The following is a 26,213-nucleotide window of genomic DNA, read 5'->3' as shown; positions in this document are numbered from 1 at the left end:
AGGCTGGGGTGGCCCTTACATAAACCCGGAACAGTCCTGCTTGTGTAACCTCCTTTATATAATACCCTGAACCGCCGCGTGTGCCGGGTAAATCCTGGCTGAGCCGGGCCGGCCGGCGCGCCGGGGCGCGGGACCCCCCTCCCTGCTCCTTGCAGCGCCCCGCCATGCCCCCCGAACCCCCCCGGAGCGCTGCGGGGCCGCGGGGTGAGGCGGCTCTGCTGGGCCTTGGCCACCAGCGCTGCGGGGGCGGCAGCTTCTCCTCCCCCTGCCGAGCGGAGCCCCGGGGAGGTCCTGGCCGGAGGCATCCCCCGAGGTGGCGGGGCGGTGGCGGGGGGGGGACGGACGCGCCCCGCTGCCACGTACGCCGGCCGCGGCCAGCTGGCCCGGGCAGGAGCCTGGGAGGCGCGAGCACGTTGGCCGGCGGCTGCGAGCGAGCGGCGCTGGGAGCGAGCGGGTTTGTCCTCGGCCGACCCCGGCCGGCACGGGGAGATGGCAGCGGCCGGGGGGAACCCCCACAGGAGGGCGGCGCGGCCGCCCCCTCGCTCAGCCCTGCCAGGCCTGGGCTCCATCCAGGGCTGCCGGCGTCCGCGGAGGCGAGCGGGGACAGATGGCAGCGGGGAAAGGGATGGGGAGAGCGGGACAGACAAAGGGAAGGCTGAGCCCCCCCTTCCCTGGGATTCTCCCCTGCGGGGTGCTGGCATCCAGCCCCTGCGCCCTGGGCTGGGGGTACCTGGGGGCGCAGCTGCAGGGAGGGGGTGGGAGAGAGGAGAGACGGATGGGAGAGGGAAAGGAGAGAAAGGAAGGGAGGGAGGAAGGAAGAAAGGAAGGAAGAAATTAAGGTAGAGAGAAAGGGAAAGGGACAGGGACAGGGACAGGGAAATATGCTGCCACTATCTTGCTGCCCCAGCACTTCCAGCCCCATGGCAGAGCCCCACGGCACAGCCAGCCTCCCCCCCCCCGAGTCCGATGTGCCCCCAACATGGCCCGTCCGACGGTCCTCCAAAACCAGTCTCTGCACCACCACCACAGGGCTGAGGCAGTAGTTTTCAAGCCCTTCCCCAGGACTGGCCAAGACCCCAGTGCAGGGGCCAGCGTGACAGGGGACCGTCCCCATGCCCAACTGGCAGTGCCAACCCTGATCGGGGGTGTAGGGGCACACCGGGGGCTTGCCGGCGTCTGTTCCCCCCCTCCCGCGGCCACGGGCGGGAGGGAGCACCGTGGGCATCTGCCGCCCCAGCTGTCCCTTGCCAGCGCAGCACGAAGCCGGGCACCCGGCCAGGATGGCAACTGCGGCCCCGGGGAGGGCACGGCGCTTGCCAGCGCGGGGGGACGGCGGGTGGCGAGGGCGGGGGACGGCAGGTGCTCGTGAGAGGAGCTCGCTCATCTTTTATTCATCGGGTGCCTAACGGTGCGCGGAACCACTCTGGCCCCTTGTCCCCTCCGGCGGCACAGGACGTGGCACCCCGTGCCAGGTCCCCGGCAGGCACCGCTCACGCTGCCGGGGCCGCCGGGCTGAGCAGGGCGCAGCTCGCTTCAGCGGTGACGCGAGGCCGGGGCTGGCAGCGGGCACTGCGGGGAAGCCGTCCGGCTCCGGCACGCCGCCGGCTCGGCGCACTGCGGGAGAGCCGGGGAAGCCCTGACCTCCCCAAGGTCGCCGGCACATCGATCCGGAGAGCTCGAGCACATGGAAACCGCCCCGGCCGTGCCAGCGCCGGGCTCGCAGCGGGGCCGGGCTCAGGAGCAGCGGCTCCCCGGGCAGTGACGCTGCAGAAGTCAGGGGTGGCGGGGGGCTGGCACCCTTGGGAGCCCCCTCTCATCCCGCTTCTGCAGCACGCAGCCGTGGGGGCAGGAACCCAGCCCCTGCGGATTCTCTGCTGCCTCGTACCCTTGTGCCGTTTCCCGGGGGGTCTCCTCCTGGACTCTGCCTGCCCCGTTCCCCTTAACCCCGGCTTCCCTGGCTGTTTGGCTGGGAGTAGAGAGACCAGGAATGGGGGGGGGGGGGGGAGGTTCGCTCGTGTTCATCTGTGTGCTGGGGGGTTCTCCAGCCTGCCTGCCCGCCGGTGCCCCGCTCTGCGAATGACAGATCCCAAATATTGTGAACCCCATCAATCTTCTCATGACCCTGGCGATAAATATTTGCACGGGGGCTGGCGGAGTGGCGGTGCCCGGGGAAACGCCTGCCCCTCCATCTGGAGGGGCTGAGCAGACGCTTGGCACGGCTGGCCTGGCACGGCCACAGCGCGCCTGGGACGAGAGCCCTGGCACGGGCTCCCCGGCAGATTGGTGCCATCTGCCTCACGCCGCACCCAGCGGTGAGGCTGGTGGGGGGAGATAAGGGGTTGCCAGGCGGTGGGAGACTCAGATGCTGGCACAGCGCAGGGGTCCCTGCCTCCCCCCGCGTGCTGTCCTCTGGCAGCAGCACGGCCGGGGCTGCCAGGAGCTCGATGCCACCCTGGGGCCCACTGCCTGCTTGCCCTGGGCACCCATCTGCTCCCACCCCACTCGGCCTGGGTGCTCAGCCAAGGGGTACTGCCGGGAAAAGCTCACTGCTGGGCAGAGCCTGGACCCCCTGCCCCCTGAGCATGACGGCTGGGGAGGGGGGTGCGGGGAACCTCAGAGGGTGTGAGGGGCCAGCACCGCCCCTGTTTTGCCTCTCTCCGGCTCTGGGAACCTGGGTGGGAGGGGGGTAGGGTCCAAGGATGGGGGCTACCAGCATGGGGATACAAGGATGCATAGATGGGGCTGCAGAGATGGAGACACCATGGTGAGGGTGCAGCAAGGGAGCCCGTGGAGGTGGGGAGCACTGGTGGGGGTGCAGGGAGGGGGGCACTGTTTCCCCCCAACTCCCGACTGGCTGCTGCCGACAGGAGCTGCTGGGAGGAATCTCTCCGTAATGCTCCGAAGGTCCTGGCACCATCGGCTGGGGAGATTGATTACCATTTTACTGCAATGCTTTTGACTTTCACCAGCGACCTCCGAGCTCCCCCCAGCCCCCCCGCCCCCCCCGCCGCACACCCAGCTCTGGGCTGCAGCGCCGTCCCCTCCCCCACTGCGGTGTGCACAGCCCAGCCCTCACCCAGCCCCGCACTCATCCCGCACCCATCCTGCATCCAGCCTGCTCCCATCCAGCACTCATCCTTCATCAAACCCTGCTCCTCCTGCCTCCAGCCCTGCTCCAATCCCGCACCCGTCCTGATCCCATCCTGCCCCAAAGGTACCGGGGGTGGTGGTCGCAGGGCTGGGTGCAGGATGGGAGCAGGACCGGTTCCGCTCTGGGAGGACCCAGGCGCTCGGCGCTCCCTGCACCCCACGGTCACCCCCGGGGCCAGCAGGGCTGTGACGGGACCTCCCCGCAGCCTGACACAGGTCCTGCCTCAGTTTGCCCACCCGGGGGCACGGAAAGCCGAGGACAGGGGGGAAGAGCCGAGGGGCAGAGCTCGCCTTTGACACGGGCCTGGGGGGCCCTCCGGGCGCTCAGCCCCTGCCGAGGCTGCTCCAGACCGCGGGTGGGGAGCGCAGGGCCGGGGGCTCCTCCATCCCCCCATCCCCGGCGTTGCCAGAGCAGCGGCTGGGAAATTGTGCTGACACCGGCAAAACCGGGCGGCGGGGGCGGGGGAGCGCGGCCGCACGTGCTCGGGCTGATAACGGGGCTGCGGGGGCTGCGCGGAGCCCGGAGCGCCCGGCCGGGGGGGCCCTGCGCGGGACAGACCCTCCCAGCCCCCTGCCTTTGAGGCTGGGGATGCTGCGGGCGGCGCGGGGAGCGGGCGGGCAGGTGAGAGGAGGCAGGAGAGGGCAGGAGCGGGCAGGCAGAGGCAGCAGGTGGGAGGGAGGAGGCAGAATCAGGCAGGAGGGGGCAGGTAAGAACGGGCAGTGTGCCGGGCAGGAGCAGGTAGGAGGGAGCAGGAGGGCAGCATATCGGGCAGCGAGAAGATCCCTGAGCCCACCAGGCTGTGGTACAATGATCCCCGGCACCCCTCGAGTGCTGTCACTAGACTGGCCATGCCATGCAGGGTCGCATCGATGTGGTGGCTTCTTCCCTGCCTCAGTTTCCCCACCAAGGTGGGAGCCGGAGACCCCTCCCCCTCAGCCACAGCCTGACAGAACATGCCCACTGTGGGCTGGGACCAGGCCATGCCGAGCGCCCAGCACCCTGCAGCACCCCAGGGGTCCCATGCTATTGCTCCTGGCCCATGCTGGTCCCCCTTAACCAGGGCCAGAGCGACCTTAACAGTGAAAGTGAGAGGCTGCCAGGCCTTATCAGAGAGTATTTACAGCCGCTGTGTTCCCAATTAGACAGTCAGGTGACTGCGGCTGCTGGGGACCCAGACACTGGGGTCAAGGTCGCCGGTGGAGGGGCAAGGGGGGGTGGGAGAGGGGCAGCCACCTTCCAGGGACAGCAGCTGGACACGGCATGGCCAGGGAGGCACACCAGGTGGCAATGGGGACCCCGTTGCAGGGCTGTGGGGGTTCTGGTCCCTGCCTTCAGCTTGGCTACTGTAGGGCTCCCAGTCCAGCATCAGGGTGCTCCCAGTTCAGCCCAGTCCAGGGTACTCCAGCCCAGTGTGACACGGCACCTCCAGCTGAGCCAGCACAGGGTGCCCCAGTCCAGCCCAGTATGCAGCAACCCCATCCCAGTGAGTACAGGGTGCCCCCAAGTACAGCATGCAGCAGCCCAGTTCAGCCCAGCACGGCCATGTCTCAGCCCAGCACACGACACCCCATTCCCTGCCCGGGGGCACAGGACACCCACAGCCCCCAGCCTCACCCTGGGCCCTCGTTCCCAGCCAAACACCACCCTTCTCAGGGCCCTGTGGGTCCCTTGGTGCCATGGAGCGGGCGAGTCACGTGCGTGGGCCTGGGTGCTGGCAGCACACGTGTTCACACACCGGGGGCACGGCTGGGCAGGCAGGTCCTGGCTGCACACGTGTGCAACCACGGATGTGCCCCACGCCAGCCCAGGGTCCCACCTGGGCCCTGGGGCAGCGTCTGGCCCTGGCTATTCCCTGCTGGAGGCTGTGCCCCATTTTCCCCCAAAGCCACGAGGGCCTGGTAGTCCTGCCAAACCCCTTCCCTGGGTAGTGGGGGAGGTCACATTCCTGCCCTGCCTCAGTTTCCCTGGTGACACCCAGCATATCCCACGGATGGCTGGGCAGAGCATGTGCCCACCGTGATTCACAACACTGGCACCTGATTTGCTGGCACTGCCGGCACCACAGTGGCTTCTGTGGTGTCACTGTCTGTCCCTGGGCTCTGGCCAGAACCAGGCAAAGAGCCACAGCCCCACATTCCCCCTGCCATGGTGCTGATGAGGGTGGGCTCATAGGGCTGGGGGGACATCACCTCATGCTGTGGGCATGGGCAGAAGGTGCTGCCAGGAGGGGACCAATATCCTGCCACCCCTGCACTCCTGGGTAGCCTGGCCTGGCCAGAGGTGGCCACAAGACCCTTGATTGCCCCTAGGGCTGCAAGTCACTGACCCTCCTGTCTCGTGAACCAGGCCTGTGCAACAGCCCAGCCCTCAGCTGGGATCACACAGCAGCTCCCCTGGCTCCTCACACACGTGGGGGTGCTGGCGGATGGCAGGGTGAGTGGGGGACCCCAGCTGCTGGCAGAGTGTCTGTGCCAGCATGTCACCAGCTGGGGACAACAAACCTGCCCAGGTAAAATCCCTACTTCGGAGCTTCCCCTTCCCAGCATGTGGGGAGTGACGTGAGCTGGTGGAGAGGACAATGGCTCAGGGACCCAAATGGAGAACTGCTGCCTGTGCTGCACTCTGTGACTTGGTTTCCCCCTTTGACTGACGGCTTTGAGAGCAGGTTTGACCCTCCTTGCTGCAATGAAAGCGACCAGTTCTCCCAGCAAGTCCATGGCACCCCCGGGCAGGTGAAGGGCCGGGAGCAGCATCCACAGCAGGAGCTGCCCCCACCGACAGTTATTGCTGTGCCCTCCCCAGCCGGCCTCGCTGCCCTGTCCCTGCTCTGGTGTCGAGGGGTTGGCACCGTAGTCCATGGCAAATGGGCACTGCTGGACCTCTTCCAGCTCCAGCCCTTGGGGATGCACCAGGAACAGGCTGCCCCTTCCCTGCCCAGGCTGCCCACCCACTCCTCTCAGCTAGGCACAGGATGTGGGGTTAGCTCTGGGTTTAACCCCCAAAACTCCATGCTGGGAATGCCCAGAAACAGCAGCATCCTCAGGGACCTTTGTGTGGCTCCTGCTCCTGGGCAGCTAGGATCAGTCCCAACTGGGGGAGAGGGGCCAGGGTGAGGGGCACCCACCCGAGAAGCAGTTTGGAGAGGGAAGCACTGCAAGGTCTGAAATGGGAAAGGTGTTTGGGAGCAGTGTCCCCAGGTGGAGATGGGGATGGGACAGGTGGGGAGGGAAAGCTAAAGCAAACCCCCCAGAGCTGGCTGTGGCAGGGCACAGCTGTAGCAGGGCACAGCCAGGCTCTGCCCTGCAGGCAGACGAGCACCCACCTCTCTCACGGACGAAGTACGCCAGGTAGAGGTCGAGCTCCTTGACAGAGACGCTGATGTGGTGGGGCTGGACGCAGAGGATGGGGTTGGTGCACTGGCCTGACTTGACCAGGCGCTCGCCGTCGGTGCTCTCCAGCGGGATCCCTTTGAAGAGGATGACCATGACCAGGTCCAGGCGCCACACCTTGTCCGCCTGCCGCAGGCAGTCGATGCGGCGCATCTTGCCTTTCTGGTCGGGGTTGGAGAGGACGCAGCACGAGGGCTTCTTGCCCGTGATGGAGAGCACAAAGTCCTCGCGGCACTCGGGCCGGATGTCCTTGCGCAGCTTGGCCAGGAGGCGCGAGGCCCATTTCTGCTTCACCTCCGGCTTCTCGCTCAGCAGCTCGTCCTTCACCGCCCTCTCCTCATCCTTTGTCATCCTCTTCTCATGCTTCTTGAAGTACTTGCGCTTGCGGGCCTGCAGGTTGAACCAGGTGTAGGCAAACGCTCTGACGTGGGGGAGCAGCGCCTCAATGAAGGGGTGGAACTCATCCTGTGGGAGCAGAGGGACAGAGGGTCATTCCCGGCCGAGTCCGTCCAAGCTCCCTCCCGAGGTGGCTGTGGAGCCCTGGGGACCTGCCAGGCTCTTTCCCACTGGGCTGCATTCCAGTGCAACCAGAAGAAAAAGCTGTGGCAGAGGCACATGCCCGCCAGGGTTGGGGATCCTCTCACCACCCAGCGAGGTTATCCCCATTCCAGCAGACCTCCATAAATCCCACCGGCTGCAATTTTCCCGGACCAACAACCTGCAGGGAGTGGCTGGGCAATACTGGAGCCAGTGCCAAAGGGGACGGGCTCCGGCACAAGGTCGGCCACCTCAGCAGCACGCGGACCCTCTCCCCTTTGCAGGATCTGCGTGCCAGGATCTGCTCCCGCCAGGTGCAGAAATCCCACCTGAAATCCCAGCTGACACTGTGCCCACCGGAGCCGCTGTACGGGTGTCAGGCGCTGCCAGACCACAACGCCCCAGTGCCGAGTCCCCCATGCCTGCAGCATGCCGGGTGCTCCCGCACGAGCTCTGGGTGCCTTGGACCTCTCCACTCCCTCTGGACCAGTGAGAAACTCCCCCAGTTTGCCCCAGTTGCAGCCAGCCCGGCGGCTGGCGCCTGGCCCGGCACACAAGACGTGCTCTGACTGCCTTTTTCCATTTGGTGAGCGCTGCTGGATGAGTCCGGCCCCAAAAAGAAAACAAGGAAAATGCATCCCCATCCCTGGCCCCTCCTTCCCGCATCCCATTTTTTTTTCCAATTTGGAAAATCAGTGCTTCCTGGCTGGGGGCCCACAACTCCACCATGGGATGGAAAGGTGTTGGGAGCCTTCCTGGTGAGGAGCAGCACAGCTTAGAAAGCAGCAGGCAGAGGGTGGAACATCCCCGTGTGTAACCAGCACCAGGCTGGTCCCCAAGGGCAGGATTTGGCCCTTGGGGTCCCTCCTGACTGTGGAGGGGGAGGAGGAGGAGGAGGAGGAGGATGAAGGAGCTCAGCTGGATTCCTGCCAGGGCTAAGAGGGGGGTGGCTGGTGACACCTGCCACTGCCATGCCAGAGGGTCATTCCTGGGGAGGGTGCCAAGGGCAAGCGCTGCTCTGAGGTGAGGAGGTGGCCACAGGCAGGAGCTGGGAAAGACCAAGCTGTGGCAGTGGGATGGGGTGAGCATTCTAGATCTAGCCCCACTCATCCCAGAGCAGCGATGCCATGCCCTGGCTGAAGCAGCTGTGTCCCAGGGTGACCCTGCCTGGAGGGAACAATGTCTCCTGAAACAGGGGCAAGGATCGGCCCCATACAGACCCCTGCTACTCCCACTTGTTCCCAAGTCCAGCACAGATCCCATTAACCCTAAATCTGCTCCCCTAGCACAAGCCCTGACAACAGCAAGCGTGGGTCCCTGGGTGTCCCCTGAACCAGTGACCCCTACACAGACCCTGCTGTCACCTGGCACAGACATCCCAGTGCAGACCCCATTGTCCCTGAACACAGCACAGACACCAGTAACTGCCAGCCCCAACCCCTGGCACAGCCCCACTAACCCCCCAGAAGTCCCTGCACGCACAGATCCTTCCTCATGGGACAGACCCTGCCGCCTCTGGACCTGCCCCTCTCTGGACCCAGAGCTGTGGCCCCACAGGTGTCCCTCCCACGCCCGACAGGGGACTGTCCTCTCACTGGTGAGCCCATTGTGCCCATAGGGGCCCAAATCTGCAGGCAAACCCATCCTAACCTCGGGGAGCCGTCCCTGCTCAGGGGACTCATCTTGCCAGAGGAACCCCTCTTTGCCTGGAGGACCCGTCTCTGCCTGGGAACCTGTCCCCACCGGCTGCTCCCGGGGCCGCCGCAGGGTCTGGTTGCCTCTTCCCTCCCCAGCAGCAGCCGCTAATTCAGTGCAGCTGGGCAAGGGCTGGGCATGTGTCTTAAATCAGGGAAGAAGGTCAAAGAAAAGTAAGACAGGAGCCGAAAAAAGCAGCAGTGAGTTCCAAAAACAATACTTGGCCGGGGCGGTGGGCGGCTGATCTTCCTTGGTGGCCGGTTATTCAGACGAGCCCGACAAATTGCTGCCATCCCCTGGCCCCGCCACCCTCCCCAGGCAGCCGGCGGCAGGGCTGGCCGCAGGGCCGGGGGGACACCGCGCCATTGTCCCCGTCCCCGCTCTCCCGCTTGGGGAGTGCCACCCCAGGCACCACTGTAGGGAAGCGTGGCGGGAACCAGGTTATCCGGGTCGGGTTGGGTGAGGCAGCACCCTCGGGTGCTGCTTGCGCTTGCTGTGGCGGCCGGGGGCTGCTCGGTGCTCTGCCTCGGCACGGCAGCAGCAAGCCGCAGGTTCTGTGCCCTCCCACGCCACGGTGCCGAGAATTTACAGTTCTCGCTCGGACCCACAACCGAGACCCTCCAAAAACCCGCTGCGTGCGGGAGCCCCTGCAGCCCTCGGTGCCCCCGAAGCCATCGCAGCCCCCCCGCCTTGCCCGGGATTACGGCGGGCCGGGAGCTGCACCCAAAGCCAATCAGCCCCTCGCCAACTTTCCCTCCCGCCCGGCTTAAGCCGCGCCGCGCTGCCGCGGTTAAGCGGCTTTAGCGGGGCAGGCGAGGGCGGCCGGGGGGCATCAGGACACCCACGCGGGAACGGCTGCTCTGGGGGCTGAGGGGACCGCTACAGAACGGTGGGGACCGTTCCCAGCCGTGCGGGCAGCGGGTCCCGCAGCCGGGCACACCATCCCGGCTGGCACCAGCCGGCTTCACACCGCATCCACTCGGGAAAGCAGAGACGGGGATGCGCTGTCTGTCTGTCTGGCCGTCCCAGGTCCAGATTCCCACCGGGTTCCCCCAACACAGCAGCCCGAGCGCCGGCAAAAGACTGGTTAAGTGTTTCTCCTGCTGTTTTTCCTTTGCGGGGCTGGGAAGCAGAGACGTGCTGCAATACCCCAGACGAGGCTGCTCCCGGGGCATTTCCGGATGGGAATCTGGCAGCAGAGCCTGCGCTTGGGCCTCATCCAACCTAGGCTTGTAAAGCCCTGCAACCCAGGCAGGAGCACGCCTGCGCCGGGTGCTGCTGGCCCCGCTCGGACCCCCCTGCACCCCCTTTCCAGGAGCTGCCGGAGCGCTGGCTTTCCATGCCAGGTGCTATGAGGGGAAACTGAGGCACGGGTCAAGTCCGGCTCTGTCTTGCGGTGGAGTGGAGAGAGAGGAAGGAGGGATACTCTGTGTGGAGCTGGGCATGCCATGGAGGATTAACTCCTCCGCAGCACAGGGTTTGGCAGCGCCAGGGATTGGGAAGGGGCACAGCTGAGGTGCTGCCTCTTCCCGCGCTTCTGCCGCCGGCCCGGCAGCACCGGGGCTCTGCGCTCCGGGAACAGGAGGGATGCTTTGTGCCACGCAGGGACAGGGCACCTGGCACGGGCGCTGCGGCATGGGCTGGCCACCCTCCGAGCATCCTCCGCTCCAGCGCCTTGTCCAAACAGGTCGGGCTCAGTGAAACAGCCTGAATTTTCCAATGAAAAAAAAAAAAAAAAAACATTTCCTCAGGAAATTCCCGAGCAGTTTTCACGGGGGAGGCGCTGGGGTGAGGGGCGGAGGAAGAGGAGCGGGACGGGAGGGGTCAGACACCTCGGCAGTTGGTTTTGCTCTCCCAGCAGCACGGCCTCGGCTGCGGGGAGGAGCGGGATGCCATCCCCATAGCGGGATGCCATCCCCATCGCGGGCAGGGCGCGACGCGGGACAGCCTCGCCGCATGGCAGCCCTGCAGGGACCACACAGGCTTTACTCCATGAAAGGATGCCCGGCCGCCCCTCCAGCAGCCGCACACCTCCGAACCGCTGCCGGCTCCCACGGCCACTGCTGCTGCCAGGTCCCGCGGCCCTGCGAGCCCGGGCAGGGGCTGGCAAGTCGGGCGCCGGGCTGCGTGCCCCCATGGGAAGCCTTGGCGTGGTGGCAGTGGGGGATGCGGCTATAGAGGTTCCGGGAATCCTGAAAATCCCGGTACCTTAAAAGGGCACGGCGGGGACTTGCTTTATCCTCACCAGAGCCCACAGATGCCCTTAGCATGGACCGGAGCCGCCGGTAGCCGCTTATAACTGTTCGCCGAAGCGGCTCTGGGTAATGAGTTAACCTGGTAATGAGACCTGTTGCCGAGACAGATGCAAATGATTGGGAAGTGCTCATTAGAGGGGATGGAAGGAGGCACTTAGGCCCTGAAAGGCACCCAGCCCTTCCCGGGGCCGCCCTGCACCCCATTAGAGCCCATTTTGCAATAATTGCTCCAGAGGAGGAAATCTATTTGGATTCATCATAAAGTATTTATTAACAAGAGCTTATTCATAATTTTTGCTGCTCGCCGGTGTGGCGCGGCCGGGCGTCCCGGCCTGCTCTGCATCGGAACGCGTTTCCCCGGCCCGGGAGAGAGAGCGGCAGCGCTGGGGCGGGGCAGCGAGGGGGCACGGGGGCAGCTGAGGCTCCCGGGGCAGGTACGAGCTGTGCAGGCCTTGCCTGTGCACACCCGGCCCCACGACACAGCTGCCCGTGGGGCAGAACACTCTGTTACACGTTTTCCCCTAGCTCCTGGCTGACCCAGCCCCTCACTTGCAAAACCCCTTCTGCAGCCCACGCCGGGGCACAGAGCCTCGGCGCCCAGGGCATCTGGCTGGCACCACCGGCACAGGTGGAGGTGAAGGCAGGACACTGTGCAGCCTCCTTGCAGTTTCCCTCTCCAGATCCTGTGTTTTTTTCCCCCCCAGAGCCAAGAGCATCCCCCAGCCAACAGCCACACACGGCTGGGGGCTGTGGGTGGGCTGGACCATTCCCACTACGGGTTCTGGTGGAAAGGTGAGCAGGAATGGGGCAGAGAGGGACTCCCAGCCCTCATTTGCTGCCGCAATGCTCAGCCCCGCTCAGGATCAGGCCCAGAGGGGGTGGGTGGGCTCCTACAGCCCCCGGCGCTCACCACGCACCCAGGACCACGGTGACCACGCACCCTTCACTGAGCTGCCCTGGGGTCCCCACACCTGGCGCTGCCCAAAAACGCCCCGCCTGGTCCTCTGAGCCATCCCGGAGCAGGCAGGTCCCCGCCGCCCCCGGGGCCGGGCCGGTGCCCACCTGCCCGCGCCTACGTGCCGGGGCGGGAGCGGTGCCGGCGCTCGCCCTCGCAGGTGCTGCGGCTGCGAGCGGGGGCGCGGGGAGCGCGCCGAGGCCGCGGGTCACAGGAGGCCGCGGCGGCAGAGAACCTGCCAGTTGCTTTGGAAAACATCAGGAAGAAAAGCAGCTCTCTTGGCAGCCCCGGGCTCCGGTGCCAGCGCTGCCTGGGCCCCCGCCAGCCAGCACAGCCCGCCCCGCAGACGGCAGCTGGGGGTGGCCCAGGTGGGATGGAGCCGGAGGGGGCTTCTCCGGCTGCACGGTACGTGTCCCGACACCGTGCCCAGCACCGCCTCGGGTCTGCCTGCGTGCACCCCCACCCCAACAACAACTGGCATTGCCGGTCCCCGGGTTTCCTACACGCGCCCCAAACCGGGGAGCGGCGTGCCCAGCATGCAGGGAGGGGTATGGATGCCCCAGGGACGTTCCCGGTAGCTACACGGCTAGCACTGGGTGGTGGAGGGGCCAGGAGGGTTCTGCTGGGGGAGACTCGACAGTGTGAGAGCCCAAAGCCACTCGCTGCCTTCCTGGAGACTCACTTGGACTTCCCAGGTGCCTCAGCTTCGTCAGGTGCCGTCTCTGCGCGTCCCCTTTGGGGTTTGGGAGCCGACGGCTCAGACACTTTCCCAGGGTGACCCCACCTGCCCCCAGGGTGAGGCGCTGCCTTTCCAAAAATAAGGAAACTGTGGCATGTCACCTGCCAGGCCAGCCCACAGACTGCTGAGGTCTGGGAGAGATCTGGAAGCAGCACTGGGGGACCCAGCCCATGGCCACGGCGATGTCCCCTCGTCCTGGGAAGCATCCCGTGGCCAGCAGCACCAGAGCCACGTGGCTTCCCAGCCGAACCCCCCCCACCCCCGGGGCTCCAAGGAAGGGAAATGTTTTATGGAACTGGAAAAAAAAAAAAAAAAAGCTTTGCCAACGGGTCCTGGCGCTGCTAGCTCCTCCACCCTGCCCTGCGTCAGTGTGGGGCCCTGGGGGTGGCTCGTGCCCCCATCCCTGCTCCTGGCACACGGCGGGGGCTGCAGTGTCCGGGACCCAGCGCTTTACCAATCCCAGATCCCAGGGTCTTAGCCCGGGAGCTGCCAGGATGTGACCTGGGGACAGTTTGTTCCCAGGAGCACAAAGGGAAACCAAGGCAGGAGATGTGTTGGGGCTGGCAGCACCCTCTCTCTTCACTGCGGGGAGGGGGCACGACCAGAAAGGGTCCCTCCAGACTCCCCCATGCCGGGCCCAGGGCTCTGAGCCCGGCTTTAGCCCCTGACGCAGGAGGTTTTATTTCCCTCCCAACATATTTTTAGCCCTGCCTGCTTTGTCCTGGCCTTTCCGAGGAGGATTAATCGTGCACCATTAAAGGTGGGGGGGTGCAGAGAGGTGTCCCCAGCTCCCTCCTGGGGGTGCCTGGTGGGGGGGGGAGGGTTGGTGCTGGAGGTGTCTCTGCGCCCCATGATGGGCAGCGCTGTGATGGGCTTGCAGGGCTCACTCCGCTGCAAATCCAGTCCCTGGAGCAAGTCAGTGGCTAAAAATAGCCCCGGCCTTTTGCCGCGGCATCGGCGACCTCGCAGGAGGATCGGCCACCCCGGCACCCTGGAGGTGAAGAGTTCATGGCCCCCCCACGGCCCCAGCGCCTTTGCTGTGCCATGGATGTGCCAAAGGCTCAGCCCCTCCTCAAGCATCTCATCGGCTCCCTGGGTGCTCGGGACAACCTGCCAGAACCCTCCACAGAGAGATGGAGAAACTGAGGCACGGGGTGGGGCCTGGAGATCAAAGGGGCTGGGCGTGTCCCCAAAGGGTCAGCTCCGAGCCTGCACGCCGAGCACTGAAGGATGGGACTAGTTCAACGGGGTGGAAGGGGAATGTTCATCTGCTTTCGGCAGCTCAGCAGAGCGGTCCTGGGCAGATCCGAAGGCTGAGCCCGGCTGGGTCCTATTTCAGGAGGGTTTTGGACGCCTCCCAAGTGACAGAAGTGGGTGGGGGCTGACCTGCACAAAGGGACTCTGTTCGGGATGCTGGCTCGGTGGTGCCCGGCGCAGAGGCCGGTGGCTGTGGCCGGTCCCCTTGCTCCCCACGTGATGGGTCAGCAGCCCGGGCTGGGCAGGGGGCGAGTGCCCTCCTCCCGTGCCCGGACGTAAACCGAAGCCCAGGGCGGGACTGCGCTTGCCTCCCATGTGCTGCTGTAACCGCTAAGTGACACTGCCATACCGCGGAGACGGCTGTGCCAACCTGCCTCGTGACGTGGGCTCCAACAGCCACCCGCCCTGGGCTACTTGCCCAGGCTGGCCCCGAGCCATCCTCTAGGGGAGTCCAAGGTCCTGCCGTGGGGTCGGCGCTTTGGGAGCCAATACCCCTGTCACAACTCCACGACGGAACAGGAAAAACCCCTGACAGGCCGGATCCCACCGGCTCCATGCCACCACAGGGCACGCTGGGGTACCAGCACCAGTGGCTCTGGGACTGGGAGCCCTCCTGCATCACCTCACCCTCCCCACACTGGCCGCCTCACGGCCTGGGGCCTCCAGAGCGCTCGCGGGGCTGCGGTGCCACGACCAACCCGAGCACGCTGGCACGCTGCCTGCCAGCAGAGCTGTGAGCGCCACGGGCACCGGCCACAGAGACCCTGGGATGGGCTCTGAGGTCCTCACCAAGGTCATGCTGGGCAAGCTCCCGTCCCTGTCCCCACATGGGACACAGCAGTCGCGGCTCAGCCCCGGCTCTCTCCAACCAATTCCCCACCGCAAGGCGAGGAAGCTGGTGAGCGCGTCCCGGTTCCCTCCGGCGGTACCTCAGGATGCGATGCAGTCATCGTTAATGCATCTGGACTCATTTATGGGGATGAGAAAATGTTTCCAGGTTTCCCACAAAGTCCCATTAAGATCCCAGTCCCACTCTATTTTTAGTGCCCTCATCAACAACGCCTTTCCAGCCACCCCGGCGCTCCAGAGCCCCATGGGGCTGGCGGGGGCACCCTGGGCACACACCTGCCTGGCTCTGCGGGGAGCTGTGCTGCACCCAGACTGGGCAGCCAGAGCGGACAAACCCTGGCCCTGCACTCCCGACCCAGCAGCTTTGCACCCATGGGTGTACCCTGGGGGTGGGGGTGCCCCAGCCTGGCATTTGCCTGGGAGCAGAGAAAGAAAGAAACAGGGTGGGAAGCAACAGAGAAAGCCACCCCAGGTCATTGCATCACCGGAGGTTGCAGGACCCCAGTCACCACGGAGGATGGAGAGCGGCTGGGTCTGAACATCGCTGCAGGTGTAGGGTCACACCCTGCAGCACCAGATTGTCACCTGGCGATGGCCAGTGGCTGTCCCAGCCAACCCGTCCGTCAGCAACCCCCAGCGCCCTGGCAGTGTCTCCTCCCAGGCAGCGGGTGCCCACAGGGCTCTCGGTGCAGCTGGCAAGGGCGCCAGGATCCTGCCCTCGGCTCTGTGCCCTCCCGGGCTATCTATAGCCGTGACCTCAGCGAGAACCGGGGCAGGACCCGGCCGCACATCGTCCCTTCTTGGCAGGCCACCGCCTCAGCCCCCACCCGGCACAGAACTGCCGCCAAGCCGAGGCTTTTATCCCGTACTTTCGCTAATCCGGCGGGATTCGATGTCAGGGGCTGCCCACGGGAGGCTCACAAAGGCCGTTTCCAGGGGTGCCCAGCCAAGCGATGGAGAACGCCAGCCGGGAAGGGCAGACGGCGGTCCTGGGTGTCACCGCGTTGGGTGACAGGCTCTGACCCCGGGGGCTGGACGGGAGGGAATGTGTGTGACCCGGCTGCGAAGAGGTCGAGCAGGGGACGTCCTTGCGTAGGCAGGGGTGACGTGAGGACACCCAGCAGCTGCGCCCCGCAGGCGTCGGGGTCACAGCCTCCCGCAGAGCCGGGGGTCGTGGGGAGGACCTGCTCGCTCTGCGCCGGCTGCCCCGAGGGAAGCGGGAAAGGGGTGGCCCAGAGGAGGGGAATTTCCCCAGCTTTTTTCTCCAACAAACTCCTCGGCTTGTGCAATTAGAGAAATTTGTTTAACAAACTCCCGGGGGAGCGGAGCGGGAAGGTGGGGTGGCGCGCGGCCAGGGCGCTGCTCACACAGGCCCGCTCCCTCCCGCCCGCGCCTTTGATCAGCAGCGCGCTGCGCGGGGGGACGGGAGCCCTTCCCTGCGGCCGGGGCCGCGATGTGCCGCGGAAGAGCCCCGGACCCGCGGACACGCTGCCCGTGGCAGCCCTTTGCCACGTGTCCCCTCAGCTGCTGCTTCGCAGCCCCCTCCTCTCATCACCCCCATCGCCATCTCGCTCGGGCTCCCCGGGGTGGCGCGACCCTGGCACCGTGCCACGCTCGGCCTCCAACCGCGCGGCCGCAGGTGCGCACACGCGTGTGCCCCGCTGTGCCCGCGCCCAGCGCAGGCTCCGGGCGCGCAGCGGCCCGCTCGCTCCCGCTCTCTTTCTCATGCGATGCCATTTCCATCAAAAACTCTTTACTCGGCACTTTTCCCCTCATTGGTATTCACGCCGCGCTCTCGCTGTCCTGGCGCACAGGTTACTAAAGGAGATTTTGCGGCGCAGCGTGGCGGGGGTCACATTTCAGCCTGCGCCGTCTCGCTTTCCCAAATCGCTGGGCAGCAGCCAGGGACGGCGGGAGGGGGTGCAGGATCCGGCACATCGCAGCTCCCGCCAGGCAACCGTGGGACCAAGCGGCCTCGTCGCCTGTGGCAGCGGGGCGAGGCGGGCTGGCGGCGGCGGCTCTGCAGCACACAGTGATGGGTGGCTCCCTGGGGACAGCCAGCAGGTCACCGGCGCTCGCCGTCCTCACGGCAGCCCCACGTGCCTGTGCAATGTGAGAGCACCTGGAAAAGGGGGTCTCAGCAGAGAGGGGGGCACACACTTGGCGTCGCCACCACCCGCCAGCACCCAGATGAGCTCTGGGTGACATCCACCGTGGGACTGTACCCCTGGAATGACATCCTGGGGTGTGGAGGGAGCAGTGATGCCTCTCTTTTTCAGGGGCTGGTTTGGGGAAAGGGGAAATGTCTGGGTGGAAAATCAACATTTCTCTCTCATGGGCTTTTTTTTTTTTTCCCCCTCCTTTGAAAGCAAAAATATTTCTTGGTTTTTCATGATCAGAAACATGTTGGGGGTTTTTTGGACAACAGCCGGTCAAATACCATTTCCCCTTGAAGGGAATGCAGGGGCCCTTTGCAAGGAGAGCGAAAACCTTCTTAAAAAACAAAGTAAAACCCCCAGTTTTTAAAAAAAATCCACACGGCTATGGACTTGAATAAGCTCCCAGGGAAGAGGGGTCAGCGGCAGGGCCGGATCCCGGTGTTCCCGTGCCAGGCGGTGCTGCTGGAGTGGTGGTGGCGGCGGGGAGGGCAACATCCACGGCAGGCAGCCCAAAGCCCAGACCTGGGGATTTCGCCCAAAACGCTGCCCAGCGCTGGCTGCCAGCCGGGGAAGGAGGATTAATGCGCTTTTAGAGCAGTGGTGAGTTAACCAAGAAATCAATCCTTGGCAGTGGCTGGCCCCAGGTCCCCCAGCGCGTGAGCGCTGCCGCACCTGAGCCACGGGATCCTTTCCCAGCTCCTCTCCAGGACTTGGGAAGCTCCGGGTCTTGGCGGCCAGCGCAGGGCCTTGGGTCCCGGCCAAGCTGGCACAGAGCGCCCGGCCGCGGGGGATGCCTGCCCAGGGCCGATGTGACGGACGGCGAGCTCAGCCGCCCGCCCGGGTGCGAGCCAGGCCCCGGGATGCCTGGGGGTACCCTGTGCATCCCCTCCCTGCAGCTGGCACGTCCCAGGGGACTGCATACCCCCCCTCGAGGGTGAGATCTCAGAGTGTCTGGCTGCCAGGGCAGGGAGGGACGCTGAGCTCAGGCTTTTGCCTGCACCAATTTGTTGCATCCAAAACCATCTTGGTACCGAAAATCCATGAGGATTTCGCACTGGGCACTCCTGGCCCACCAGGAAGCTTTGCCCCACTCAGACTCAGCCCTACCAGCAGCCCTCAGCCATGCCGTGTGGACGTCACCAGTGATGCCACATGATTCTGGCAGGGCTCGGCACCCACTGATGCCCTGACTGCTCCCATCGTCTTTGCCACCCTGCCTCGACCTGCCCGGCACACCCCAAGGTGCTGTGGGAGAAATCCTCTCCCCATGGGTCCCTAAGGAGCACATCCCTGCCACCCCAGGGCCCTGCCTGCCCTTCTCAGCTTGGGTGCAAGGACTGATGGGGACAGCAGCCCCCCCAGCCCTCTCCCACAGGCAGCCAGCCCCCTTGGAGTGCTCTGTGCTGGCACCACCATCCCTGTGCTGAGGAGCCACAGCACGGCCGGGGGTGGCAGGCAGTGTGCCAACTTCACAGGGAGGGATTTTACCTCCCTGACAACTCTCCTTCTTCCCCTCCAGTGAGGGACTCTGGGGATGCTCCCCACCACCGTCACCATCCCCATCCTGCCACCAAGGGCTTGGCTTGTGGCTAGAACAGGTGCAGGCACAACAGCAGTGATAGAAGGAAAACGGGCACCCCTTGGGCTGCAGAGACGTGTCCAGGGGCCAGGCACAGGGATGGCTGGCACAGGCACCATCGGGCAAGGAAGGTGGGTGAGCAGACAGGGCAAGCTGTCCCTGTCCCTGGGGCCATTCCCAGAGAGCCCTGCCTGGCAGGGACCTGCCCCCACCACCTCCAAAGACGGGAATCACTGACCCTCCCTTTCCCCATGAGTACCAAACCCCTATTCAGGCCCTCCTTGCTGTGCACGGCCCGGGCTCGGGATGGATCCCTCGGTGCCACCGTGGCAGCTCTCCCCCGGGCCCTGGAGCTCTCCATTCCAGGGCTGCCCAGGGCTCCACGGGGAGCTGCCTTTCTCGCTCTTTGCTGTGCCCTGATAAGGGCTGGCTCGGCCAGCCCTTGCTGTGGTTCCTCTGCCCAGCGAGCCTTGCCACGCCAGCACTGACTTGGCCACGGCGTCCACGCCACGGCCACCCCTGCCAGGGGGGAACACCGCCGGGTCCAAACAGGATCAGGGTATGCCTCCTAGCATCCATCCCCAGCCCTGCCAGGCTCAGGGGAATAGAAAAGGGAGCTATTCCCAATTGCTCCAAGAGCTCTGGGCAGGGCTCTGGCAGCTGGGCTTTGTTCAGCAGTCTGCAAAGGCGTGCGCACACCCGCAGCGCCGGGCACGCGGTGGGATCGCTCCCTGCCCCCGGTATCGAGGCAACTGTGGGCATGAGGGGCCTGAACCACAGGCAGGGAGGGAACCGTGGGCAGGGCAAAGCAGCCCAGGGAAGGGAGCAGTCGGCAGGTACCTGGAAAAAGGGTGGCTGATTTACCGCACGAGGACCCAGACAAGTTCAAGGTGATGAGGGGGAGAGCGGCGCAGCGTGAGCGCCGGCCGGCAGCCCCTCAGGCAGCTGGCTTTATCCCGTCCCTCCCCGCGTGCCCGTTCTGGCCCTCCGACCTGGCACAAGAAACCTCCTTGAAAACAAGATCTGTTTTTCCCGGGTGAGGATTTAAGATGGGATCGGGCAGGAGCAGCGGGGCAGGGCTCGCCAGGGCAGGCGGGCACGGCGGGCGCCGCAGGGAAAGCGAGGATCTCCCGAAGGTTGCATTTAAAGAACAGCCTCATTGTTTTTCCCAAACAATACTCAGCAGATGGGAGAATTGAAAGTGTGTTGCAACCTTCCCTCTCTTCCCCCGCCATGCCCGGCTTGCTGCTCCCATCCTTTGGCAGCTGATCTGAGCTCCCGGCTGGAAACCAGTTCTCCGGAGCTACTGGTGGAGGGGGTGAGCACCGCTGCTGAAAAGCCCCGGCGCTTTTGGGAAGGGGGCTTGCCAAAGGACGCCCCACGAGATGTGCCCAGCAGGCAGCTCCCTGCTCCAGCCACATGCCTGCAGCAGCGGAGGCAGCCGAGGGATGTGCGGAGCCCGGCCGTGGCCGGGGAGAGGTGGGATCCGCTTGGATGCCTGGAGATGTGGCTGTGACTGTGCCACGTGGCTGCAATGCTTCTGGCAGCACAGCTCCACCCCTCTGGCCCGGAGCTGTGCCCGTTTGCTGGTACCAAGGTTTGTGCCAGGCCAGCTTAGCCAGGCGCTCCCCGACGCCCCTCGGATCCCGAGCCACACGGGGCACACACGGGGGTCCGTGCCTGGCCACTGACTCTTGGTCAGGCAGTGCAGGTGCGTTGCTTCTGCCATCCCAAAATCAGCTCTGGACCCCTAGCATGGATCCTGGCAGAGGGAAGAGGGTCTCTGAGCAGACCCTGCTGGGATGCCCGGCTTCCAGCATTGCAGCGGCCTTGGAGGATGGCGCCCATCTCACTTCATTCCCATCCTGCAGGAAGCAGGGTGGGGAGCTGGGGGTGTGCTGGAGGCACTGCCAGGTACCAGGCACGAGCCAGAGGTGTAGGAGCATCACCAGTCATAAAATTTGCAATTTTCCCCCACAAGAAGTATCCCAAATGTCCCCCCACTGCGGATCCAGGAGCCAAGGATAACTGTTACCACTTTGGAAATCCCTTTGGCTTCTGGGCAGCAGCTCCCAGGGGATACACGTGCAGGTCCCTGGCAGGTGCTCAGCTCCAGGGTTATTTTGGAGCCTGGGCGGCCGGACAGCCCCCGGCCCCCACCCCGCTTCCCCCTGGGCAGGGTGAGGCCTCGTGTGTGGTGGCGGTTCCGGTGCTGCTTCCCTGCTAATCTCAGCAGCTCCCTCTTGACTTCCCGGCCTGGCCCCGAGGGGGGACAGAGGTGAGCTGCAGAAGCGGGAGGAAGTCCCCAAGCAGGGACACAGAGCTGGGAGGGCACAGAGCCACCCCTAGCCTGGCGGGAGATACGGCCCAGGCCGCGGCCAGGAGCGTGTCCCGGGCTATCAGCCCTTTGCCGGGGCTATTTCGGTGCCTCTGGGCTCCCCGGCTCGGGCCCGTTCCGGCTGGGAAGGGCGCCCGCCTGGCCGCGGGTCCCGCGGTGCCGGGGCCGTGCCGGGCTCCGGGGCCGGCGGTGCTGCTGGCGGGGAGATGCGCAAAGGCCAAGGCAGGGCGGCTCCCGCGCACGTTCCAATGTATCCACATCACCATCCGCAGCTCCCGAGCCCGGGCGAGCCTGCCCGCCGCGCGGGTGGGATGGGAACGGGAATGGGAACGGGAACGGGAACGGGAACGGCGGCTGGGCTGGAGCTGGCGACGAGGGCTGGTCCCATCCGAGCCGGGCTCCATCGGAGCTGAGCCCTGCGCCGGGCTCAGGGGCAGGACACCAGAGCCTGCCCCGTGCCCGGCAAGCGGGGCAGAGGAGCCGTGGAGGAAAAACCAGCTCCCCTCCGTCGGCCAGGAGGAGAGCTGGGAACAGCGCGGGTTCGTGAGGAGAAGGGCTCCTGGCAGCCCCGGCCCGGCCAGCGACCGCACGGCTTCCCACATCACCCCAGCACCGTGAGCTGGCAACAACAGGCGCGACCAAGCCAGCACCAGCTGGAGACTCGAGGGGTGGGAGGTCGTGGGACCCCTGGGAGGGATGGAGTCAGGGTGGGAAAGGCGGGAATGGCAAGGAAAGGGAAAAAAAGAAAGAAAAAAAAAAAGGAAAAAAATTTTAAAAAAAGAAAAGAGAAAAAAAGCAAGCAAGAAAGAAAAAGAGCAAGGGAAAAAATAAAAGGAAAAATTAGAAGGTAAAAAAAAAAAGAAAAAGTACAAATAAAAAATAGAAAGAGAAAAAGAAAGAAAAAGAGTATTAAAAAAAGAAGAAAAGAAAAAGGAAGAAAGAGAAGTAAATAAGCCAGATTGAGGTGTGACCCTTGCCAAGTCAACCACACAACAGGGAGCACCACCTCAGGGTCATCTGAGCAGCCCTGGCACTGCCCACCCTGGCCATGTCCTCAGCAGCCTTACGCTGCAGCCTGGGGGAGCCGGGGCCAGACCCCGCGCTGGCCCCGCACCTCAGCGGCCACGAAGGGACCCCACGGACCCCCAGGGACCCCCGTGGGCAGCGCAGCCCCAGCCCCGAGGCAGAGCCAGACCCGCAGCCCTGTGCCGAGGGAGGGGGGCTGGCAGGGGCGGGGGTCCTACAGCGGCCCCCCCTCCCCAGAGCAGAGCAGAACAGCAGAGCAGAGCAGAGCAGAGCCCATGGGGCACAGCACGAGGCCGGGTCCGGCGCGGGCAGCGGCTGCCAGCAAGGAACAGGTTACGAGGCAGAGAAAGCTGCCTGCTCAATAATTAAATAAATATCAGCGATCAATAAGCACAATGCAAAGGCACAGCCGCAGTGGTCGTGCTGTGGGCAGGGGGGGGTTCCTGGATCCCCCCCCCGCGGCCATCCCGGCTGTTGGGGGCATTGCAGGGACACCCCGCTCGCCTGCACCCTGGGCCCAGGCACAGCCGCCCTGCCGCGTGCCACCGGACCACGGCGGCGTGGCCTGGGTGACATCGGCGTCCCCACGCACGGCTTGGGGCTGCCCCTCGTCACCCCGACACCCTGGCGGGGGCCGGCATCGCCCCTCACCTCGGATAGCGCGGGGTGCCCCCACATCCTGCCGCGCACGGCCCCCCTGCCCTGCCGCCCGTCGGCGCGGCCGGGTGCGCGTCCCGAGCTGGAGGGTTCTGAACAAAACGCCCGTGCCCCCCCGCCCCTCGCACCCCACCATGTGCAGCCGGGCTGGGGGGAGGGAAGGAAAAAGTTTCATGCTACGCAAGAGGCGGCACGGCCGAGCCCAAGCCCGCAGCACCGACCCCCCCCGGCTCCCCGAGCCCACCGAGGACCCCCCGCACCCCACGGTGTCCCCCCTCACCCCCGGAGCCGGCGGCTTCCCCGCACCACCCACCTCTGGGCGCAGCGACCAAAAAATAAAACCCAAACCACAACGCAATCTTCCAACCCCCCACGCCCCAAGTGAAAGTGAAGGCTGAAAAAACCCAAAAAGCACCAGAAACACCATGAAAAAACCCTGCAAAAAGCGAGGGAGTGGGACAGGAGGGGAACACGGCTCCTCTGAGCAGCCCTGCACGGCCCCAACCCGCCTTTCTCTGTTATGATTATTTTTAGGGAGGGAGGTGTTGCTTTTTCTTGGGGTTTCTTTTTTTTTTTTTTCTTTTTTTTTTTTTTTTTTTTTCCTTTTTGTATTGCAACTGCTAAAGTCTGTTGCGGCAAAAGGAGCAAATTGGGGGGAGGGGGACGCGGGGGGGGGGGGGGGGGTCCCGGTTACCTGGGTCAGGCAGAGAGGAGACGAATACATCCCGAGCCGTGCTGGGAAAGTGCCTAATTGCAGGGCTGAGACTCGAGGCGTAAAAGTTACTGAGTCATTTCGGAGGCTGGAGCAGTCCGGGCGTTTTTTCTCTCTCTCTCCTCCGGAGCGGCTCTGCGGGGCCCGGGGGGGGGCAGCCGGGCACGGGGGGGCGGCCCCGCGGGAGGGGGGGCCGAGGAGGAAATAAAAAGATTCCAACTTCCACCCCCCCGCCAAAAGAACTAGAAAAAAAAAAAAAAAAAAAAAAAAAAGAAAAAGAAACCAAACCAAAACAAACCAACCCTTAAAAAAAATTAAAAAATAAAAAGCAAAATTCTCCCCCCACTTGGAAAATGAAGCGCTTTTTTTTGTTGTTGTTGTTTGTTTAGCGTTTTGGGGGGGCGGTTTAAAGAGGCAGGAGGGTCATCCTCGCCCCGGGGGGGGGTCGGGGGTCCGCACCCAGCCTGCAGGCACGGGCGGCGGGGAAGTTAGAAGGGAAGCGGCTCCATCCGAGACCCAGGCAGCGGAGAGAGAGAGGAAAGAAAGAATGAGAAAATGAAAAAAAAAAAAAAAAAAAGACAAAAAAAAAAAAAAAAGAGCGAGGAATGAAGTGACGTTATGAAAAAAGCCCATCCCAAAATATTACATCCCATTTAAAGATGTAGGAACCCCCTTTGGCTCGCAGGGCCGAGGCGCTGCGGGGCAGGGGGGGCGGGGGAGGGACGGGGCCCCCGCGGACGGCGAATCCCCCCTCGGCCCGGTGCGGCCAGCGCGGAGCGCGCCCGCCTTTGCTTGTTTTGGGGGTTTTATTTTTTTATTTTTTTTTTTTTAACTAAACGGAGCCAATCCGGCGACGGGAGAGAAAAAACCCCGCAGATTCATGTGCAACTTCTGAGCAGCGGCCCCGGCGCGGGGGGGTGGTTGTGGTGTTACTCCCCGCACTCAGCCCCGGTGCGGGGGGGCCGCCCCGCCGGCCCCGCGCTGCCCCCGCCGCATCCCGTTCATCCCACGGAGACGCTTATCCCCGACCCCCCCGCGTTATTTAACCACCGGCAGCATCACGGAGCCACGGGGGGAGAAAGCGCCACGGGCAGTCCCGCGCCCCTCCCTCGTCCCGGGGAGCCCCGCAGCTCCCCCCGCACAGAGAGAGCGGGAGGCGAGAAACGCGGAGCCTGCGCCCGGCAAACTCCGAACCGCAAGTTCTCGCTCCGCACCCCCCGGCCCCGGCCGATCGCGGGCGCTAATGACGCTAATTAGAGAGCGCGGGGAGCGCCACGGGCGGGCACAAAGGGGATCCCCGGGCACCTCCCGGCCCGGGGGGGCCGCGCCCCGCTCCCCTCCCGCACCGGGGGTCGCCCGTTCCTTCGCGGACCCTGACCTGCAGCGCGGCCGCTTCCAGCGCTGCTTCTTTCCCCCCCAAAAATAAGAAAACCGTTTTTTTTTTTTTCTTTTTTTTTTTTTTTTTTTCCCTGCAGGGACGAGCCCCCGCAGCGCCTCTCCCCGCACAACTGATTTCCACTCTCAACTTCTGCCGACCCCGCGGCCCATCCCCGCTCGGGGTTGGGGTTCGCCCCGCACACTCGCCCCGCAGGCACGTCCCCGTCCCCGCAGGATGCGGCGGCTCCGCAAACTTGGCCGGGCGGGCCCGGTCCCCGCATCCTCCCGGGGCGGCTCGGGCCGCGCCGCCGCGCTCCCCCCGTGGCCTGGCAGGAGGAGAAGCGAGCGAAGCCCCGCACGGCGGGGCCGGGGGAAATGTTTTTATTCTCACATCGAGCACGGCGATTCCCTTCTCCCACCCCAGCCCGGGCAGGGCGGCCCCGCGCAGCGCGGACTTGAGCGCGACCCTCCCGGGCGTCACTTCCAAGTTCAAGTCGGTGCGGCTGGCGGCCTCTCCGCCCCTTTTTTAGCGGCCATTTTCAGCTCCATCCAGTCCTCCGCTGGCTGCGGAGGCTCCCCCCGCGCCGCGCCGCGACCTCCCCGCCGGGCGGCTCCCGCCGCCGCCTCCGCCCCCGGTACCGCGGGGCGGGTGGGCAGGGGGAGGAGAGACGGCGGCAGCTCCCCCCCCGCCCCCGCCGCCCCGCTCCCCCCCGCCCCGACACCGTATTAAACTCGCCCCGCCGCCCCCTCCCCGGCTGCAACTTTGCTCTTGGGGGCACCCGCAAACACACGCACACGGGGGGGTGAAGGGGAGAGGGGGGAAGTAGAAGAGAAAACGAAAGTGTCATGGGACCTACCATCGCCAAGTGCAATTAACGGGCTCCAAGTTGCTGCGAAGCGCAAAGCAAAGAGGATGGATGGGCTGGTTTGGGATTTTGGTCTAAAACGTGTGTTTTCCACCGCGCCGAAGGAGGAGGAAAAAACTGCTGCCCCGCGAAAGAATTGAAAAATGAAACCCCCGATAATAATAATAATAATAATAATAATAATAATAATAATAATAATAATAATAATAACAATGATGGTAATTATAGTAAAAGTCCTCCGAGGCCAGCGGCACAGCACAGTGTCCCCCGCGGGCGGTCACCCTCGCTCCGGCTCCGTCGCGCTGCCGGGGGCCATGCTCCGGGGGGGGGCCGGGCTGCGGGCGGGGGGCGCGGGGCGGCGGTGACGGGCGGCGGGAGCGCGGAGCCCGCGCCCGGCCCGGCCTTATGCGCTGCGGGGGTGGCGGGGCTGGGGGATGGCGGGGGGGGTGCGATGGGTATTTTTGGAAGGCAAGCAAAAAAAAAAAAATTTTTTTTTTCTAATAATTAAAAAAAAAAATATTAAAAAGAAATTAAAAATAAAGCCCGGGAGCGGGGCGGGCGGGCGGCGCCTACGGCAGAGCAGCGCGGGCATCCCCCCCGCGCCCCCCCGGCGCAGCCCCACTCCGGCCGGGCACGGCTCCTCCTCGCAGCCCGCAGCGCCCCGGCCCCATC

The 26,213-nt window shown here is 64.9% G+C and overlaps 1 protein-coding gene across 4 annotated transcripts in view; it reads right to left on the bottom strand.

The window, feature by feature from the left end:
* NFIC (nuclear factor I C) overlaps window positions 1–26,093 on the bottom strand; it is a 40,775-nt gene extending 14,682 nt beyond the window's left edge. For 3 of the 4 annotated variants that reach the window (XM_038163809.1, XM_038163811.1, XM_038163813.1), the window contains exons 1-2: window positions 23,281–23,540; window positions 6,474–7,005 (exon numbers count right to left, since the gene is read on the bottom strand). In XM_038163809.1, the coding sequence (XP_038019737.1) occupies window positions 6,474–7,005; window positions 23,281–23,310 (562 nt within the window). In that variant the 5' untranslated portion in view covers window positions 23,311–23,540. Of the gene's footprint in view, window positions 1–6,473; window positions 7,006–23,280; window positions 23,541–25,532 lie in introns of those variants that run through there. The other variant, XM_038163810.1, reaches the window with a different exon arrangement.
* Window positions 26,094–26,213: the final 120 nt, after the last annotated feature.

The sequence above is a fragment of the Motacilla alba genome, chromosome 28 (genome assembly GCF_015832195.1).
Source record: "Motacilla alba alba isolate MOTALB_02 chromosome 28, Motacilla_alba_V1.0_pri, whole genome shotgun sequence".
Lineage (NCBI taxonomy): Eukaryota > Metazoa > Chordata > Aves > Passeriformes > Motacillidae > Motacilla > Motacilla alba.
This window is presented reverse-complemented; position numbering and strand designations above follow the sequence as displayed.